Below are 21,171 nucleotides of genomic sequence, written 5' to 3' on the forward strand. Positions count from 1 at the left end.
ACCAGAGCAGTCTTTAGGGCTAATTTTGCCCCATTACTAAGGCAATGTCCTGGGTAGTCTACCTGATGCCCACTGAATTATGAAGTTTTACACTCCAGTTAGTAGGACCAACTACTGCCCCTGTGGGAACTTCGGAAATGTTCCTTCTAATTCTTTTCCTGGCCTTGGGTTGTTGCCTCACACACATGTGCTAATGGGTATCCAACTAAAGACTCAAGGGGAACCTGTGCAGATCTCTGAAATTGTCTGTGTAGTTTTCTCCTATGTAGTACCCTACACTCCCAACTCTCTTTCACTCAGATAGATGGTTGGACTCCAGTTGGTCCCCTCTTCCAATGCCATAGCCTGGTATTAGAGGGCTCACCTTATTAATTTTTATTTCCTTGGGGATCATTGCCTTGTGATTCCCAATGTCTAATGTCTGAAAATGACTGTTTGAACAATCATGTTTCAATGAGGAAAAGAATGGGAAGCTAGGAGCTGGGAGATTTCAGATTAAAAAAATAAATATCAACAGTGAAGTTTTTAAAGTTATACATGCATAGCCATAAAATTTAGTCATTACTGATTAAATTCTAACTTTTTATCACCATGATATTTTGCATAGATTTAATGGCTTCTCCTTCCCTATATAGCTGTTATTATTCGCATAGAGCTTCTTGGGTATTAGCATCCATGTAATATGATATGTGAATTATAAAGCCATTCAAAAGGAGCTACACTGTGTAGGCAACAGGTTTTTTCTTCTTCTCCTGGTTGTGATAAGCTTATAACTACTTGTGTTCTGAGAAAGGCAAATCATATCCACTATTGATTATATTAATATCTACTTTTATTGAGAATTTTACCATAAGAAAATCATCACTGTTTTATCAGGGTGTGACCTCCTGAAAAGAAGAGTCCTTCAGTGATCCAGGCCATGTCTCATTGACTTTTGATATCCCAAGAGTCTGTCACATTGCTGGTACTCACGTGTTGTTAAGACGTGTTGTTAAGAGACCTTGAAACACAGTTGCAAAAATGTGTATGACCACTCAATAAGCCTCCTTTAAAAGTATATCCATGGTTGAGGTGGAAAGAGAGGACATTGTAACAGCGGTGGGAGGTACCACTGCAAGAGGATGCTCAGTAAATGCTAGCAGGGTCGAGGACTTAGTGACCTGCCACAACAGAACCCAAGTCCTGGCATCTATGTTAGGGCTGGTCATTGAGGCCAAGCTGTTCATTTTTAAAAGGGAGCTTGATAAATTAATGAAGAACAAAGTCAATGAGCATCTTGGGCTGTTCTTCATATTAAAATATGATTTTAAGCAGGGGCAGGACAAGCTGTTATAAATACACCCCAAATGCCATGTTCAAGTGCAATAAGCACTTTTTTCCTCACTTATGTTGCTAGTCTTCAAAGCAAATATCCCAGGTTGGTGGGGAGACCGTATTCCATTCAGCCAGAGACCCAGTCTCTCCTACAGGTGAAGTCAAGGAAGAGCAGCTCTCGGCTATGGCTTTCCAATCAGACAGCTGCAGGAAAAGGACATGGATGGGTGCTTGTAAGTAAAGGTTGTGTGTCCAGGCTTTATACTTCTGTTCACATTCCACTGGGGGGAAAAGTCACACAGCGATAGACACACCTAAATGCAAGGTGACTGAGAAATATATAGTAGCTGGGCAGCCATATGTGCAGTTCCTACCCAAATAAAAATCTGTTGACACACCTGGCCACCTGTTTACTTTTAGTAAACTGAACAGGAAATTATTTTCCTGCTGACTGCTGGACCAAATCATCTGGTGATTGTTTGAAAAAGAAACAAAGATCTTTTGACTTCCTTTAGTTCTTTCTAGAAGGCGTCCTACTGACACACAGGTTAACTGTTCTTAGTATTTTTCATACAATGACATCACAGCTGGCTTTGTAACTAACAGCTTCCTGTGTTACTCTCATGACAGTTCATATGAAGTTCTATGGGAAAACATTGCTACGTGTGGGGCAAAAAGAAAAAGCTTGCTTTTCAAGGAGCCTCTGGATTCGAACAGAAGAAAAATAAACATTTCAGGACAATAATCTTTTCGTATGTCTAGGAGTTTCTTTGGGGAAAAATATGAGTATTTAAAATATTTAATATTTAATAGCCCAAGCATCTAAGATAGCACCTAAGAGTACTCAAAAAAAAGTTTGCAAAAAAAATGAGAAAATACACACAAGGACAAGAGTGTTGTTGCCAAATTTCAACTTTAGGCTGTACATGTGTCAATATAAACCACAGAGGTGCATAGGGGCTGGTCAGGGGTACTGTACTGTTCTCTGAAAAGCTGGGAGTAGGGGGTTGCAAAGCGGGTACGGTTTGAAGGGTCGGCTGGATCTATGAGTGAAAGATCTTATACACCATAAATGGGATTTAAAGCTTAGCCATCAATGGTTTTTAAACAGGAAAGTGACCGATTCAGATCTAGTTTAGAAAACTAATTTTGTGAAACAATGAATCGGGTAGGAGAGAGACAAAGGACAAAAGACAGATGAGGGTCTGAACTTGGCAGTGGCAATGGGCTAAGAGGGAAGGCATAAACCATCTTGAGGACATTCAGGTGCAAAATCAATAGGAGTGGTGATTACTGATGATTAAACATGGAAAGGAGTACCAGAAATGAAATTGTTCTGGGATGCAGGTGGGAAACCTGGATAATCAACTTGTTCTAGGACACGCTGACTGAAGTGCATTTAACACTTGTAGATAGTTCCATTAAAATTACAAAGTTAGCTAAAAAATAGCTACAGGGGCCAAAGCTATTTAATGCAAGGTATTATAAGTATTTATGAACCTGCTTCCTGTCCCTCTGATTAATTAGGACAAGGATCATTTTACTCATTTCTCTATCACTGATTCAAAATATACATACAACTAAGTATATAAGAAATGTCTGACAGCTGAGAGTGTGTTATCAAATTTCCACTCTGAGCTGTAGATAGATCAAAACAAAACCATATGCAGAAATATCACAGTAACTACCAAAACAATGACAATCTCATGAAGGCATTAGGTGTTATGTTTAAACAGGATTAAAAAAAAAAGTTTACTTGTTAAAAGCTAAAATCAACCATAAAACCCAACAGAGATACATGAAAATTATAGAAATCCGAGAGTGAAATTGTAACAATTGTGGATTGCTTTGCCTTATTAAGATGTATTCTTAAAAATTCTTTAAAACATGTAATTCTAATAAAAGGCTACATGCAAATACTGATTATAATTTCTTATGCTCATGGATATCAATCAACATATGGGAGGATACAGAATTCGGACCCTAGACACTAAAACCGGTAGAAATGATAATTATCTTGAAATTTTTACAATAGAGAGATTTGGGGAAACTGTATACATTTCAATCTATAATATAGATTTTCATGTTTTTTAATCTCAGTAATACATCTCAAGTTAAATCAAACATCTTTATTAAAAGACACCAATTATCAGATTTCTCAAAAAAAACAAAAACAAAAACAAACCAAATGGTCCCAAATATTGGGATCAATATTTCTCTGTTAAAAGACTTTCTTTTTATACATTAGTTTAAAAAGTGCCTCATGGAAAAGGTAAGTTCTGGTAACTGAATATTTCTCAAATATTGAAATAATTCCAATTCATGAAGAAACCGTACCCCTCTTTGAAGACTCTAATAGTTTTTTTGGCAGGACGCTGAGCTATTCAATGTGTTCATGGAATGCCGTCTTAAAAAATAGTGAGTTCTAAATTATCCTATTACACAAGTCCAACCACTGCAGATTCCGAGAGTGGGAGGCACATAGCAGGCTCTCTGTGGTGACATTTGGTTCTCCTTCTTGAAAAATACCCCTGTAGCACATCTATTGTAATGTTGGTTATAACTTACTTCCTATCACATTAAATCAAAAGGACTAACACCCTTCAGGTGTGTACAAATAGCAATTCACTTTCCTTTTTGACATCAAGTTTTTAAAAATAGTACCATTGGCTTTATTCTGAGAAGTAATTTCTGGCTTCTGTTAAGAGGACTGTGAAAGTGAGTTGTAAACGTTCCACAGACTAGACATTACGAAATATTGCTGGGGCACCTGGGTGGCTGTTGGGTAAGTGTCCGACTTTGGCTCAGGTCATGATCTCACGGTTCCTGGGTTCGAGCCCTGAGTTGGGCTCTGTGGTGACAGCTCAGGGCCTGGAGCCTGCTTCGGATTCTGTGTCTCCCTCTCTCTCTGCTCCTCCCCTGCTCATACTCGGTCTCTCACAAAAATAAACATTAAAAAAATTTTTTTAATGTTGCCTGCCACAGTTATATAACCTTTATCTCCGAATATCTTAAAAAACAGGTTGAGATTACACACAGTAACAATGTTATCATTAGCACTGGTAATGAAGAAAACACTATGAAAGTGGCGTGAACATCTATTAAGACATGTTGTATGTGAATTAGTCTTTATCAGAAAGCACAGAAAGATTAAATTGAAAAATTTTAGGCATTATTTTTCATAAACTAAATGATTTGGTATTTATCTTTTTCTGAAGTCTGTATTATTCTAGGATATATTAATACTTACTAGATTCATTTTGTGATTATATACGTTCTTTTCCTGCAAATGTCAAAGAGAAATTGAGCTCCTGTTTTTCCACACAGCTAAAATTATCTGTAATCCATATATACACACAGAGTAAAAGGGAAAAATCATATTAAAGTAGAGTGAATATAATTTTTGAATTTCAAGTGTTAATGATTTAAACCTTTGTGGCTAAGTCCGGAAAAATGAAATCTGTTAAAAGAAGTTCTTAATCATTGAATAGGCCCCCATCAATGCTTGCAACACATCTGGCAATAATGAAGACAAGTTAGTAAGATTTTGAAAGTCTGGCAATATGATAAAGCCAAAGCATACAAAATCACTTCTCTGCACATAGTCACTGGTGTTCCAAGGAAGGATCAACTTCCTGTCCTAGACTCTGGTGTCTACATTAAAAGAAGAAAATCTTACTACAGTCTGGGGTCGTTTCTGGCTCACAGACAGCAAAACCGGACACTCCCTAAGCAGGAAAACGTCACCCCCCCCCCAACATATCCTCCGAGAAGAATCTGCTTTTCTAACACTTTAGTTCAAACACACTTTAGTTCAAAGGACTGACAATGGCATAAATTCACACCTTCATCAGGTTGGATTTTAAAGCTTAATGTGCTATGCATTAACTCTTCCCATATATATTTAACTATTCTTGGGCAAGAGGATTGGTCTTTAAACTATAGACGTAAACAAGAATTGCCTTTAAAAAATCCAATTTCATCACCTGAATTAGTAGCCTTAAGTTTACTTCAAGTAATTGAAATAATGTCAATTTTAAAGATGACTATATTCATGTTTTGTGTGTATATACGCACCATGTAATGACATTTTCACTTAAATACTATTTAAAACAAATATTTTAAATAGTTTAAGTAACAGATTTGATACTCAGTTTTTACCAAAAGCAGGATAACCAAATTAGGAAAATATTTTAATTCTTTAGAATAGCTTAAAAGTACCTTTTTTATAAGAACTGCTCATCCAACACAAAATCAGTAAAAAATAGCCAAGATTTCTATCAGCATCCCACTATAACCTGGAACAGTAAATGAAAATCACCTCTGTTATAGCCACTTTAACTACAGAAATGTGCAGTAAACCATGCTCTTGTTATAATTAAAGGGATGGTAAATGTGAAACTATTTGGAAAAGCACAAGGCATCAGGCCACGTAAGGCATTATTATAATTAAAGAAACATGGCTTGAGCAGTGATTTAAGCAATGGTGGTTGCACTACATTATACCAGACTATACCAACAAATGTTTGTAAAGTTAGAAATAAATTAATACACCTCGAATCTTTGTAGCTCTTTTTCCGTTTACAATGTGCTTTTATATACACTAATCTGATTTGAGTTTGCATTACCTCAACTCTGTGTGATAGGCAGAATGGTCAGTTTTTGCTCATATTTTAATGTGCTAAGTAGAATTTCCTTCAATTTGGATGTGATAATATGAAATTATTAAGCCTAAAATGTGTTGAGAACAACAAAAACTGTAATTGTATAGATGGGGCTTAGGATCAAAATGACACATTTTATTAAATGCAATGTGCAAAATAAAATGAAGTGACCTCTATTCAAAAAAGGTACAAGACAGGTATTAATTAAAATGTTTTAGTACTCATTTTCAATAAAAAGAAATCTGGCATTATAAAAATACATAAAATAGTCATGGATTCATACCATTAATTTACATTAAGATTTTTTTTTCACATAAAACAAAGTTAAAATAGTTTAAAAAGGTATCCTTATATGAAAGTTACTCCCAGTATAAAATTTTTTATAACTTTTTGTAATTTTGGTCCATCTGTATAAATAAGACATTTTATCCTTTTAAAATTCGTAACTCCATTTAAAAACATAGGATTCTCTCTCTTTTAAATAAAAGTCTGCTTGAGGTAGTATGTTAGAGCTCTTCTTTGCTCCTACTCAGTCTAGGTGTCCAAGTCATAAGACTGAAAATTTGGAGTCCTATGGTTTTCTAAGGTCTGTTGATAGGTACACGTGTGATTTTCTTGCTGAAAATCTGTCCTTTCTTTCCCATATTCCTCTGACTCAGAGTCCAAGTCTGGGGAAGAACGAGCTTTTAGGTGAAATGCTCTTGGCTGACAATCTGATGGCTGTCCAAAGCTTGAAAAAGCATCCAGGTGAGCTCTCTTCAGAGGCTTTCCAAATGTTCCTGAAAGAAAACAAAAAACAAACAAAACAAAAAAGACCCCTTAACATATGGGTCCTTTGTAGCGCTAGTATGGATATTAAAACATTTTAAATGAAGGAGCATCTTACCCCGTGAGCACAAATAAGTGTTTTGTACAAGTCACTTATGGTTTCAGGTATATGTGCATCTGTGTTATGGAGAGAGAACTTACGGAATGGAGCTGAGGAATGAACACATATGTCCAATCATTGCATTTCATAACCTACAGTAATATTAATCACTGTGCAATGAAGTTCCCCAATGTAAGTTCTTCCAAATCCTAGCTTTGTTACTGAAGGGTCCACAATTCTCCATGAAGGAGATATGGATTGTTGGTTACAAGTAAATTGTGCCTAGATACAGAAACTTTCTCTCAAAATCATCCTTATGCCTTGCCCTTTCTTCTTCACTAACAAAATATTATTTGACTCAAATTCTTGTCGCAGTCATATAAAAGATATTTTCATTGTTAAAAGAAGGAATATAAGTAGTTACACTGTGACAAAACAAAATTTCTTAAAAGCTGGTAAACGGTTTTAAAATTCCATTTTTTAAAAACAAGATAATTTGTGGTTCATTTTCCCATATCCTCACTCAGTGAAAAGATGGCCTCAGTTCTATCCGTTGCTTGTCTGAAGCACTAGACCAAAAAACTCACAAATGAGTCTTGGCACTAGCCAGTGTCTACCACCACCAACTTGGGCTTTAAGGCTCTGACGGGCTCCTCCACCAAAGCAGTCCGGCTTGGCAGACGGGCAGATGTTGCCAAGTAGGACGCTGTCCACCCTCCGACCATGGTCCAAGTGTGAGCACCACCAGACAGCCCAAACCACAATCATGCAGCGCGCACAACTCCACCCCAAAAGCTGCCGTAGCCCAAAACCACTTTTTCCACATGGCTGACAAATGGAGCTCCTAAGTCACTCCCCAAATTCTTGTCTTCTAGATGATGCCACACACAGTGTTAACCAGAAAGCTCCTAGGGCTTACTTACGGATTACATATATAATCAAGGAAAATCCCCCGTGGCTGACTCCGCCTTTAGAAACACGTGTACTAACTCACAGGATGTCATGACAACACCATTTCAACAACAACAACGACAAAACACTCTTCACAAGTTTGGCATCTGAGGCGCTCGCTGCTCTCCCACATACAACATGGAATGTGAGTCCTGAGTTAAGGGGTCTACTAAGTTAATAAACTCACCCATGAAAGAATTACTTGAAGCAACTGATGCTGGCTCTGGACTTAGACTGAAATCTAAAGAGGACTTGTTTAGACACAAACTTTTCATTCCGGGTCCTTCATTCTGAGAGTAAGTGGAGTTGATTAATTTCCTCACATGTGAAGGCCATCCTACATCACTGCCATTCTGTTCACAGGATTCTTCTGAAGGATAAGGACATGGGTAGCACTCCTTTTTCTTTATGTGACTGGGCTCACAGTGGTCCATTAAAGCTGTTCTCAGGTCAGGGCCACAGCCTTTCGAATTTGGGGACATTATCAGAAAGAGCCAGAGTTAGTGCTTCTGAAAATCTCTCCAGGAAACAGAACTCAGATAAGAAAACCACATACCTGTATGATAGGCTTCAAAAGGATCGGAGCCACATACATTCCCCTTCAAATACACAGGGCCTGAGGATCCCAAAAAGGGACAAAGGAATGGATCCGTGGAAACTTCCACATCGGCTTCACTGCTATTGTCGATATTGCACGTTCCTTTAAAACAGACATCTCGGTCACCAAATGAATTTGATTCAAGTATCCTTCAACACTGTCTCCAGTTTTGGTATTTTTCCATTATTTAGAGATAAAAATTTTGGATAGAATGACATATAAAGGAAATAAATTGCAGAAATTTATAGCAGGAAATTTACTGAGGCCTATGGATTAGTAACTAACTAAATCTGTGCCATCTTACAGAAAGAGTCACTTGATTAACCATCATACGGACGTGTTCACCTGGGTGAGCCTCCCCGCCCGGCTTACGAGAGAAACTGATCCGTGTGTCTGCGTACAGCACCTAAAGCAGCCATGGTCTGAAACACATGATGGCATCAGCACTGCCCCCTTCCTCCATAATGTCACAGGTGAGCAGGATGAGGAAGGGGCCTTCAGCAAATGATCTCTGAATGCCCAGCTCAAAGATGAGCTCGGCCAAAAAAAAAAAAATGAATCCCTACTGTGAGTATCTGAGCCAAAAAAAACCCAGAAATGATATGCCAGTTAGCAGTGGCCACAGTAGAAGGAGGACAAGAGATGTGGTGCAGGTGAGAGATGCCACGATAGGCCATGTGCCTGAGAAGTAGGAACCGGGCAGTCTTCGAGAGAAGAGACTGTGCAGAATGTGATCAGTGATGCTGGTGGCCTCTGGAGCTGCTGACAGCACCAATCTCCAGCCCCGGCGCCCACGTGACACAGCATTATTGCGTTCCAGTTCTGTTGCTTTAAACTTTCATAAATGTCTCGGGTAAACCCTGCTACATTTGAACAAGCTTGGGCTTCTGCCCTTTGCAACCAAATGAGCCCAACCAGAACACCCACTTGGGTGTGCAAATCTTCTATCTCTAGACCGCTGCCTTGCCAAGCACTTTGTGATTATTTGTTGAAATTTTTGTCTCATCACTGACTACACTATGAGACTGAAAACAAGTATCTTCCCTCTTGACTACAGAGCCCACCACAGAGCAGATATTCAATAAATGCTTGTGGGACAAGATGGTAAAATGTTTGAAAAGAATGTCAATAGCTTTCACTTTTTGAGCCCTTTAGTATGTGCCAAGCACTATGCAGTTTTCCAGTATCATTTTAATTTCACAACAACCTAATAAGTACTATAGAAATGCCCAAGGATACACAGGGAGTAAGTGTCAGAAGTGGGTCTTGAACCAAGCCTGCGTGCTTGTCTTATGCTGCCTCCATGGTTATTCTTAAAACCACACAGTTCTTTTTTTAATGCTTATTTTTGACAGAAAGACAGAATGTGAGTGGGGAAGGGGCAGAGAGAGAGGAGACACAGAATCCAAAGCAGGTTCCAAGCTCTGAGCTGTCACCACAGAACCCAATGCAGGGCTCGAACCCAGGAACTGTGAGATCATGACCTGAGCTGAAGTTGGAAGCCGAAGTTGGAAGCCGACTGAGCCACCCAGGTGCCCCAAAACCATACAGTTCTTAAAGAGTCAGAATTTGATTCCTCTCATTTGACTTTTAAGACCATACATGAAACCAGTTAACGTCATTTAAAAAAGGAGAACGTTCGGGGCCAAAGAGCATTTACGGTGTAAAGAAAATACTGTGTTGCATGGGGAAATTAAACTTTAGTTCTTCCACTGGTCTTCTATTATTATCAGAAACAAAGATTTTTCCAGTATTTAAGAGAACAGCATAAAAGTATTTAGTTTCAAGCTTTGCTAGTGATGCTAGGCCAGTTCCTGAATATATGAGTGTATCGATTTCTTGAACTGTACTTCAGCCTTCCATCAAATTATTTCAAAACAACTACAGCCCGTGTTCATTTTAAACACTTACCGTTACTGTCGTGTTGCGGTAAGAAAAATCCTCCTCCTGAAGAAGTGACGAACTGGTGGTGGCTTCCACTTTCTGAGGAGATGTACCCATCCTGCCTGTCGGCTAAGGTTCCCTGAGATGACAAATAACTAGGGATATCTGCTGGCAAGTTGGTTTCATCTACAATCCAACAACAGCACTCTGTTAACCCAGGATGACCGTACATACCCCACAGCCTTCCTTGATGAACAGTAAATACTGTTTGGGTTTCTGTACAAATCAAGTAAACCTCCTCCTGAAAACCCATCTTGATTGTATAGTATTTAGGTAAGGAAGATTAGGGCTTTCTGTCTGCTGCTCGGCAAGCACAAGCCCATTTTCTACTGATCTTCTACAGAATACCTCTCCCAAATTTCAAAAAATAAAGGCTTAGGAATTTTCATGGGATGTATCTAAGCTCTTGAATTAAGCTTGATTTCTGCCATTTTTCCAACTTAATATTTACCAGCAGAGGAGTCTGCACGTATTAGTCAAGTGACAGCCCCCTCCCACTAATAACAGGATCCTCCCCAGATGGCTGCACGCACATGACAAGACAAAGAACTACGTCAGCGTGTAAAGCTCACAGCTGAAGGGCTGCTCCTGTTCTCCATCACCACCGTGTGAAAGAGTGAGTCTGTTTTACTCTGTGATTTGGGCTGTATCTCACAGCCAACAGGATATTCTGATGAGGTTTTAACAAAAAGGATTAATCTTTAAATGTCAGCTTTCTTTGGGGCTGAGGTGTTATTTTTAGCTAACCGTATTTCTGCAGCTTGCAACAAGTGAGTCACCCCTCTGCCATGGCCTCAGGATGTGAGACACACATTCTAGACGAAAATTACCACGGGACCACAAACACACATGACGACGGCCCCCTGTGCCAAGCTTCTGTTTACACACCTGTGTTGGTAATGCTGCAATCTTCGTTCCTCCGCCTTGTGTGGTATATGATGACCACCCACACGAGCGACGTGCCCACCACACAGCAAACCACTGCTATGATCACAACGCCCACGGTGGCCCATCCGTCGTCGTCTAACGACGAAGCGGTCATCTGAGGGGAGTCGCAGGTGGGAGTGGGGATCACACTGAGGCGCACGTTGCCTCTCTCAGTGCCAACGGTATTAGACATTTCACACGTGTACTTCCCAGCATCGCTGACATCAGAGTCCACAATGATCAGCAGCTGATTGCCTGCTGCAAAAAAGTGCCTTTCGGTGACCACCAAGGGGCTGTCATCCTTGGTCCAGTTCAGTCTGGGAGGAGGGCTACCTCCAGCAATGCACTGCAGGACGGCCGTTTCTCCCTTGGTTACAGTTCGGTCCAACAGGGGCCGCAGAAAGGATGGTGTCTCTGAAATGACAAGTTATGCTTTTAATCTAAATGAAATTAGGTTCTGCATATCATAAGACCCACTAGTTCAATTTACTAAAACTGGCACCTAACAATGTATTCTTCCACGTCTTAATGTGTACACTTCTTTAAGAGCCTAAATGTGTATACAACATTTGGGATTTCATTTCATCATTTGGCTGTCATTTATTGTGACACCTGTTAAGGATAATATTTACTATTTTTCAAATCTCAGCCTCTCTCACTCTTGGCAAGATTGGGAATTGTGGAAGAGGGGCAATGTGAAACATTTTAGACATTTCTTAGAAACAGAAGATATATAAAAATAATTTTAAGCAGGGGGATGTGTTGATGGAAGAAAGATTTCAGAATGTTTAAATGTTTTAAAGGGAAACTTTCTAGTGCTAGATGTCCAAACCTATATTTAAATTATGAAAGTATTTTTATTTTCTGGTATTCATAGGTTACTTTGCTCAACTCTTTCAAAGATACGCAGATGATTAACATATTCAAATGCTTAAAAAGCTCCCGTTGAGGCAAAAGGTAAAAGACAAACTCCTGATTTCCAGAATGGCAGGGCAGGCCACGTAAAGAGAACAGGTCCTTCCCAATCTGCTCACATGTTTTTTGTTTCCTTACATAGTTTTTATAGTGTTAGGATTATTGGTAGAGACTGGGCAATGGGAAGAGGAGGGCAGAGGAAAAGGTGACTCCAAAAAGGGGAAGCTTCAAAGCATTTACTTTTCCCCTGCCCTCGGAACAGAAGAAGCAGATTCATCTCACTGGCCTCAGGCTAGAAGATGTAACGCACTCCCCACGTCGAGCTCCCAAGAAGCCATCTGCCCTCTCCAAGGGAAGGCAGTGTCTTATGGATTACCTCTCACCCTCACAACTTGGGACACTTAGGGCCTCTGGGGGAGCTAGTTATCTTTAAGATTAACTTACATCATGGAACCTGACAACAGCCACCTACCTAGGACAGTCAGAGTCGCATTTGCAGAAATGCTTCCTGCACTGTTCTGAGCTGTGCAGCTATAAACCCCGATGTCCTCTATCTTCACATCCACAATAAAGAACACATCGTCCTCAGGCATAACATGCATGCGTCTCTCCCTCGCAGCAGGGAAGTCTGTGCCCCCGTCCTTCTGCCAGGCTATCTGTGGGGCTGGATGCCCCAGGGCGGCACACTCCAGACGCGCCATTGCCCCAGCCCGGATGGTAAGGTCCATGGGGGTCTTGGTGAAGGAAGGAAGCACTGAAATCAGATAAAGAATATGGGCATCAGTGCTATGGAGTTTTAGCGGTTCATTTCCATCCTGGTTTTTTTTTTTTAAGTACATACCTACCAATGCCCCTGACATAGTTAAGGCTGGTGTTATTTCTGATTGCAAGATAAGGAATGTAAAGCTGAGACGAAGAGATGCCCTCAAGGTTACACAGACACAGAAATGATGAAGTCAGGCTGAAACAACACAGGTCACCTGATGTTCAGAGTGAAGGTCTTTCTGCTATTTTCAAGATACTTCTCAGTTCCCTCAGTAATCATCTGTGAGATCTTGGGCAAATCAATTAATCTCTTTGTACGCTGACCACTCTCTCCTGGCTCCAACATTCTATGACTTTAGATATGTGTTTTGTCCTACAATTTTAAACTCAAAATTGTATGTGTCAGGCCTCAGCAACCATTTGTAGAATGGATACATTAATGTATCATGCAAGAAAATCTCCTACCACGGAAAGTACAAATGATTAAAGATAAAGTGGTAAGACTCCAGTCATAAAAATGTATACCAGCCACACAAAGTAATTACATATTTTTACTAACACTAGCTAATACTTACTGCCTTCAGTGAGCATTCACTGTATTCTAGGTATTCTGCTAAGTTCTCTGTACCAATTATTTTATTTAATGAAGATCACACCTCTCTGTAAGGTAGGTACCATTATTCCTAATTGAAAGATGTGGGGGGGAAAAAGATGTGGAAATGGAGGCACAGAAAGGTTAAGTAACTTGCTAAGGGTTACACAGCTATAAGCACGAGTTGCAGGATTCCAACCCAGACCTCAGAATTAAAGGCGGTGTGCTCTAACAGCATACATCATGGCCTCCCCGCATCAGACTAATACATTGTTGGGGTGTCTGAGTGGCTCAGGTGGTTGAGTGTCTGACTCTTGATTTTGGCTCAGGCCATGATTCCAGGGTCGTAGGATTGAGATCCACATCAGGGTCAGCATGGAGCCTGCTTGGGATTCTCTCTCTCCCTCTGCCCCTCCTCTGCTTGCACGCATACTCTCCAAAAATTAAAAATGAAAAAAAATGGGGTGCCTGGGTGGCTCAGTTAAGCATTGAACTTTGGCTCAGGCCATGATCTCATGGTTTGTGAGTTCAGGCCCTGTATTGGGCTCTGTGCTAACAGCTCAGAGCCTGGAGCCTGCTTTGGATTCTGTGTCTCCCTCTCTCCCTGCCCCCCCCCCGCCACCCCGCTCGCACTCTGTGTCTCTCTCTCTTTCAAAAATAAATAAACATTGCAAAAAATTAAAAAAAAAAAGACTAATACATTGTGAACTCCCAGGAGAGCAAAGAGTGTCTGATTCACTCCTGTGTTACCCACCACAATGGGGTCCTCGACACAATAACTGCTTGTGTAGATGCCAAGACTCTTAATTTTGTAGAGAGGCAGAGAAGGGAAGGGTTAGGTGGGAAACTGAGCAGAAGACAGGGTCAGGAGTAAGAGAAAACCAAATCTAAAAGGCGTCTTTAAATGCAAAAGGAAAAGTCAGATCACATACTATTTACTGTGAGCTTGGCTTTGACAGAGTAGGATGAGCCAAAGTGATTGGAGATGACACACTGATATCTCCCCTCACTGGTGAATTCCACGCTGCGCAGCCGGAGAATGGTGGTGTACTCCATCACCTCGCCACCTTGGGCCCGCAGGTGTGCGTAATTTTCCATTTCAGCATCATGCAGTAGTTCATTGTCTTTTTTCCAAGCAAAAGTCATCGGGGAATCACTGCTGCTGGCAGCCGAGCAGATAAAACTCAAATTGGAACCTTTTATTGCCGACTGTGTTTCTGGCTGAACCGTGATCTGGGGTTTAGGAAAATCATCTGTTCAAAATGGAGAGGAGAAAACAAAACAATTTTAAGGCTTGAGAGTCCAAAAGCTACTCACTTTTTAATACCAAGAAACCCAAAACAAATGAGGGCTTAGGTTTTACCCTTTGTGTATGTTTCACAAATGGACTAACAGTCCTAGTGTTGAAATGATGGCCTGGGAGAGTGTTTATCAACTAATTTGTTCACTTCAAAGAGAGACAAACTTATTTATCAGTCACTAACTGAGAGGAGACTGCTATTTTGGAAGATAGGTTATCCTAGGCCCCTTATGCTTTTTTCATACAGATACAAGAAGAAATCAGTTATGGAACTTCCAGGCTCAGAGATCATACTTAAATGCTACTTGTTTTGGGGAAGTGTGATTTTTTTCCATGTTACCCATGAGTAAGCAGCAGGGAAATTAAGAAATCACTATCACTAAAGAGCAATTAACACCCCATTTACCAAAGACAGAACCCATATTAAAAAGCAGTAACTTTTAGATACAGCAGAAAAAGATAATCCTGCAGTGAAAGAAAAAGCATCTTTCAAACTTCCTGTGAGACCCTGGCTTCAGCCTGGGGTTTCGGGTGGACAATCAATCAGGCCGCTGTGCTACACTGTTGGAGCTACATTATAATTAGAGCTGAGCAACTCTTTCATTCCAAACAGCTATTTTTAGTTCTCTGTTACTTTTTGGAAAAGTTACCTTCTTGAACTGCAGTTTCTTGGAGATGGTCTAAACCCAGAAGGAAAACAGCTTAGAAATACTGAAATGTATTATTTGGGTGCTCTAGAATGTATTAGAATGTATTATTTGGGTGCTCTAGAAAAACAACTCGTGTGTGTGTGTGTGTGTGTGTGTGTGTGTGAGAGTGTGTGTGTGTGTGAGAGAGAGAGAGAGAGAGAGAGAGAGAGAGAGAGAGAGAGAATGATTATGTGTGCCTCTGTGTCTGCACGTGCGTGAATGGGGCGTGGGAATGTTCTGATAACTCCAATGCTGCACACTTCCAATACCATGCTGTAATCAGGATGGTTTCTTCTTCCGTGGAATTATTCTAAAATTCTCATCTGGTATATCAATGTTTAGATCCACAATGGAAGGAGTGACAGAAAAATCTAAGGACACCATATGTACATCTCAAAGTAATCGCGTTCCTATCTTGAGACTAGAGAACTGTGAAATAAGCACCATGGGAAAGGCATGGCTCAGGCCCTTCTAGATGAGTGCCAAAAGCTTATTTAGATCCAAAAGCTACATCAGACATTTTATTTCCAGAAACCGTTGGCACTGTTTAATGCTGCAACCTAAAAAAATATATTTTTCTTGTACTTGACTAAACAATCGTAGGCAAAGCAGTTTCAAATAAATTTTTAAAGGCCAATGTAAAATTAGGTTCTGTAATATCTTAACACACACGCTAAAATTTAAGCACAAGTCGATTTCGTGTTCTATGTGCACATTTATTTTTACAAAAGTCTCCATGGTGGTGAATAGTAAACAGCAGTGTGGTGTGGTAGACAGAAGCCTGCACCAGGGAGATGAGAGCCTGGGTTTTGATCCGATCTGCTGACTAGCAATGTGAAGTGTGAGATTTCTGACACTGAGATTCTTAGATGCTATGACAATGGACCTTACATTTATTTATAATCAATTCAAACTTTCTACTCCTTATAGTGCTTTACCCACCGGGAGCAAAATTGTTAACGGCCCATCAATCATAAGCAGATAATTTTTCTCTTTCTACTCTTAATACACAGCATTTACACAGGGGTTAGTTCAGCCTCTCAACAACCCCACAGTTGGGAAGGGAAGTCCACAGAGTTCCCATTTCACGGACACAGAGATTGAGATTTAGGGAAGCAGGAGGACTGCCCCTGTCCTTCAATTCTCCCAAGATCCAATGTCCTACTCTTTCCATCAAACCACCCTGATGTCAAAACAATGACATTTTGGAAAACTCTCATCTGTAACATTAAAATCATCACTATAGATCCATTTACATCTACCTCAGCAGACACGGAAGCTTCATTAAGAGAACAGAAGCTTAGGGGGCGCCATTAGGGATGGCCCAGTCTGTTAAGCATCTGACTTCAGCTCAGGTCATGATCTCACAGTTCATGAGTTTGAGCCCTGCGTCGGGCTCTGTGCTGACAGCTCAGAGCCTAGAGTCTGCTTCAAATTCAGTGTCTCCCTCTTTCTCTCTGCCCCTCCCCCACTTGCACTCTTTCTCAAAATAAACAAACATTAAAAAAAAGAGGGAACATAAGCTTATTCAAAACCATTAGCTGGAGGGAAAAAGAAGGAATGCAGAGGCAACAGGTACACTCACCACACACAAAGCCATCTGGGCTAACAGCGAAAATACTTCTTCCTTTGAGCAGCTGAGGATGGGCACAACTGGCATTTACAAAGCTCTGAAAGTTGTTTTCTGCCACCCACTGTGGGAGCCATTTTAGCTGGCAATCGCACAAAAGGCTTGATGTATTTAAATGCCTGAGGAGAGTAATTATGTTCAATTTGTTTTATATGAAATGCAGATTCTACAAGTAAACTAACTCAAGTAAATAGTAACAAAGCAATGAATGTGGAAACCAAATACACCCTATGAAATAAATATTCTCTAGTCCACCTTAAAATGTAAGAAATGTATTAGCACCATATTGTTTGTTCTTACCGACCTGCTGAGGGAGAGGGGCTGATGATATATCAAAAATCTCTCACTACTGAAGACCTGTTACTGGGATATTCATTGCCCTGCATTAGGTCCCAAAAATGTAAATTGTAAATTCCTAACAGAAACAAAAAGATACTCCTCTTTTTGACCAAAGGAACAAATAACCAATTCCCTTTGCTTTCTGGTATAAAAATTAAGTAATGCTGAGAACGTGCTAGACACTTTTCATAGACACGTGATCTAGGATGACATACCTCATGAGAGCTCCCCCCACCATGTTTTATTTGAAACCCTTGGAAGAAAAAAGAAAAGCTTACAATTGCTGAAGTTTCTTCATCTGTGAAAATGCATTGCCTTGTAACGACATGATTGCGTTGTCACTCAAATCTCTGAAAACAAATCAAATACATTAGAGCGAATTATGGTCACTGCATGCCTCAGGGAAAGGCTGGGCCCACACTCCTCACCCCATTCACCGAACTACTCCATGCGCTAAAATATATAAACCATGCAACTCCAGAAGAACACAAGAAACTTAGATCAAAGAACAAGAATATCTATTTGTATCAGAGGTAGGTTCTGTTATAGTAAAAGAGATTTGCTTTATATCATTATGTACAGGTTATTTGACTCCTAAGGGCCTAAGCTGTTCTGCTGTATTTTTTTAAATAGTTATATGGCTTGTTCTGCTGTGATACTTTATTGTTTCTCATTGTTCAAGTTAGTAACTTGAGAAGTTAGAACTTCAGAAGTTACTGAGAGTAACTTTTAAATACAGAACTAAAATTCATAGTTATCCTTTTTAAAAAACCCATCATGCATCAAATCCTTTCTATGACATGCACTGGGTTAAATGATTTAACATTTACTCCTCACAGCAACCCAAAAGAAGATGGTTTTACTACCTTGTTCAGCATGACAGGCACAGCTAAGATGCAAACTCCATTAGTTTCAATTTCAAAACCTATGCTCTTAGTAGCCCATTCTGCAACACACATGTATGTCACTGCTAAAGACAGTACGGTGTTCAGACGAGATGTACTTGCTGTAACACACTCTGGGAAATGCATTAGTAAAACCAGAGAATATTCGAGGCTGACTTTATTTGTAACTAGTACCTACAAGCAGTCTGAATTAAAGCACTCTCCACAATGATTACTACTCTGGTTTTCTTTACAGGTCAGAGTGTACAAAAAGGATTTTGAATGAGATGAGGGGCAAGAGAGGACAGAGTGAAGGTACCAAACATGGGCAGAGAAAGAGGCTGGGAGAGTCAAGAAGGTTTAGAAAGCTAAAGCCGAGGTCAATACTCCACTGATCCACTAATTCCACTTTCCCAGAAATGGAATGGGTCAGATGACAAACCCTTTTGGCTAGTTTCCCTCTGAAAGTAATTTGTTTCAAGAAGTCCAGCAACACTGGCCCGCCCTTCCAAATTCTGCAATGCAGAATCAACCTCCTCCAGCCCGAACTGTTTCTGTTGGTGTGGCTAGCCATCCAAACCTCCCTCAAACTAACAAGTGAGTCAAAAGACAACAAGGTGGTCGTGGATAATGGTGAAATCTTCCCTTTTGATACGCAGTGCAAACACAGGTACAACCAAATGTGTATTGTAAATCAGACCATCTTTTGTCGAAGTTAATAGTTATTAAAACTTTTGGCTACAAACATTCCCTAACAGAGTGGAGACATTTAGTATCACTTTGTACTTTTGCTGGACAAGTATAAAACACAGATCCAGTTGTAAGAAGCTGGTCGGTTCAAGCTCATGCAGGTTTTGACTCCTACCAAGGTTGGCTAGCTTGCCCTCCTAGTGGCTGGAAATATCCGAGTCCCTGAATGTCATTTCAAAACTGTGTGCCAGGAGTTGCTAAGAGGGGGTGGTGCAGAGCTCGTGGAGGTGAGAGCTGCTTGGCACAGGGACGCCTACGGCAGAGGCAGCCCCGGTTTGAGTCCTACTTCTGTCAATTGCTAGCCGATGGACTGGTAGCAAAATGGAAAAAGAGAAAGAACAAAGGTGGAAAATGGACTGTCTGCTTTACAATTAACCACAACAACAAACTACTAAAAGCCTCCCAGTAGTGCTACTAGTCTCCTAATGTTATGCCTGACGACTGCGGGGAGTGGTCTTTGTATCTTTAAAATTCAAGTCACCATCTTAACTGTTCGATGGAATCAATGGACACTCTGGACTTCCCTTTCTTCACTTCAAAATAAAGGTAGTAATAGCTATTGAATAGTTTTTCCTTTTTTAGAGATGGAGTGCAAGCAAGGGAGAGGGGCACAGGCAGAGACAGAATGTTAAAGCAGGCTCCACGCTCAGCGCTGAGCCCCATGTGGGGCTCGATCCCATGACCCAGGGATCACCTGAGCCAAAATCAAGAGTCAGACACTCAACCAACTGGGCCACCCAGGTGCCCCTGAATAGTTTTCTCATGAGGATTAAATGAGACTGTATATAAATACCTGGCACAATGCCTGACATGTATATACAATAAATGGTAGGTTTTTGAAAACTAAATATGTCACCGCTTGAGAAAAATAACTAAAAGAAAACCCAATAACGTGCAGCAATGTCCTCAAATGCAAAGGAAAATACATACCTATATACTGCCATGAAGATATAGATAGGTAGACAAATAGGTACAGGATAAGCAGATGTGTAAATATACTTTATGGTACAGAAAGGATGCCAACAAAATTACATTCTACTTCATCTTTCATGACACATAAGTAGATAACCATCTCAGATTCCTTTAGGGTAACTAAATTCCAGTCACTCACAGATGTTCTAATGCGTCCAAACCAGTAAAGGCTTTTTTGGTAATAGATCGAATCCGGTTCCCCTGGAGTATTCTGGGGAAAAAAAAAATTACATTGGAACAGTTAAAGCCAATTGGGGATGGAATTCTCATGAAAAAAATTGCTTTTAAAATCATTTGTGAATAATTCTATTCTCTTCAATTAAATAATGTATCCTGTAAAAACGTTATCCATGCCATCTATATCAGTAATACAGTTCAGCAGGGTCTCAAAGCATTCAGCAGAGAACTCAGCAAAAGTAGGTATTCAGTAAGTTACTCTGGCAGCTAAATTAAAGCAGTGATTTTGAAAGTCTTTTTAGGAAGAGGCAGAAACTTTCTTCCAAGTAAATGGTCTCAAAAACTATAATCAGTAAAGAAGATATAGTGGAGATCTTCTCTTTACCCTTCCTCCCCATGGACACTTTCATCATCCACAGAAGCTTAGGGCTATATGAAACTCAACCTGAAAACTTAAAACCCAGAATCTGGCCACCTTACAAGGCCACTTTAAGGCTAAATAGAAGCAGGATTTCCTCCTCTAGGGCTTGGAACCTCCTGCAGTACTGTCAGTGGACACTGGGTCACTCCACTTAAAAACTGTGAGCAGAATACAACTCTGAAAGGTTCAAAATGGCGGACTTAGTAAGCATGTTAATTTTTATACGATGATAATCCCAAGAGCCTAAGCACTCAAAACAATTTAACACTCTTATCTAGATATTAAAATAAGTTACAACTCACCAAAGTGTTGAACAAAACCACCATCCCAAGGAAGAAAAGCTAATTAATACCCATCTTGTGTAACAATACTCATTTGGGAAAATGTCCAAGGGAAACAACCAGATATAAAGCCTCTAGTTCTAAACTCTTCCGAATGTGAACCTGTAGACTGGACCTCCAGTGAACGTGT

The 21,171-nt window shown here is 40.2% G+C and overlaps 1 protein-coding gene across 3 annotated transcripts in view; it reads right to left on the reverse strand.

Annotated features, from left to right (window-relative positions):
* Positions 1 to 6,178: 6,178 nt before the first annotated feature.
* Positions 6,179 to 21,171, reverse strand: part of LRIG3 (leucine rich repeats and immunoglobulin like domains 3) — a 49,308-nt gene continuing 34,315 nt past the window's right edge. For 2 of the 3 annotated variants that reach the window (XM_042992648.1, XM_042992650.1), the window contains exons 10-19: positions 20,242 to 20,313; positions 17,775 to 17,846; positions 17,113 to 17,276; positions 14,471 to 14,791; positions 12,654 to 12,935; positions 11,228 to 11,680; positions 10,307 to 10,465; positions 8,354 to 8,497; positions 7,985 to 8,260; positions 6,179 to 6,757 (exon numbers count right to left, since the gene is read on the reverse strand). In XM_042992648.1, coding sequence (XP_042848582.1) covers positions 6,513 to 6,757; positions 7,985 to 8,260; positions 8,354 to 8,497; positions 10,307 to 10,465; positions 11,228 to 11,680; positions 12,654 to 12,935; positions 14,471 to 14,791; positions 17,113 to 17,276; positions 17,775 to 17,846; positions 20,242 to 20,313 — 2,188 coding nt within the window. In that variant the 3' untranslated portion in view covers positions 6,179 to 6,512. The remainder of the gene's footprint in view (positions 6,758 to 7,984; positions 8,261 to 8,353; positions 8,498 to 10,306; positions 10,466 to 11,227; positions 11,681 to 12,653; positions 12,936 to 14,470; positions 14,792 to 17,112; positions 17,277 to 17,774; positions 17,847 to 20,241; positions 20,314 to 21,171) is intronic. The other variant, XM_042992649.1, reaches the window with a different exon arrangement.

This window comes from Panthera tigris, chromosome B4 (assembly GCF_018350195.1).
Source record: "Panthera tigris isolate Pti1 chromosome B4, P.tigris_Pti1_mat1.1, whole genome shotgun sequence".
NCBI classification, from domain to species: Eukaryota; Metazoa; Chordata; class Mammalia; order Carnivora; family Felidae; genus Panthera; species Panthera tigris.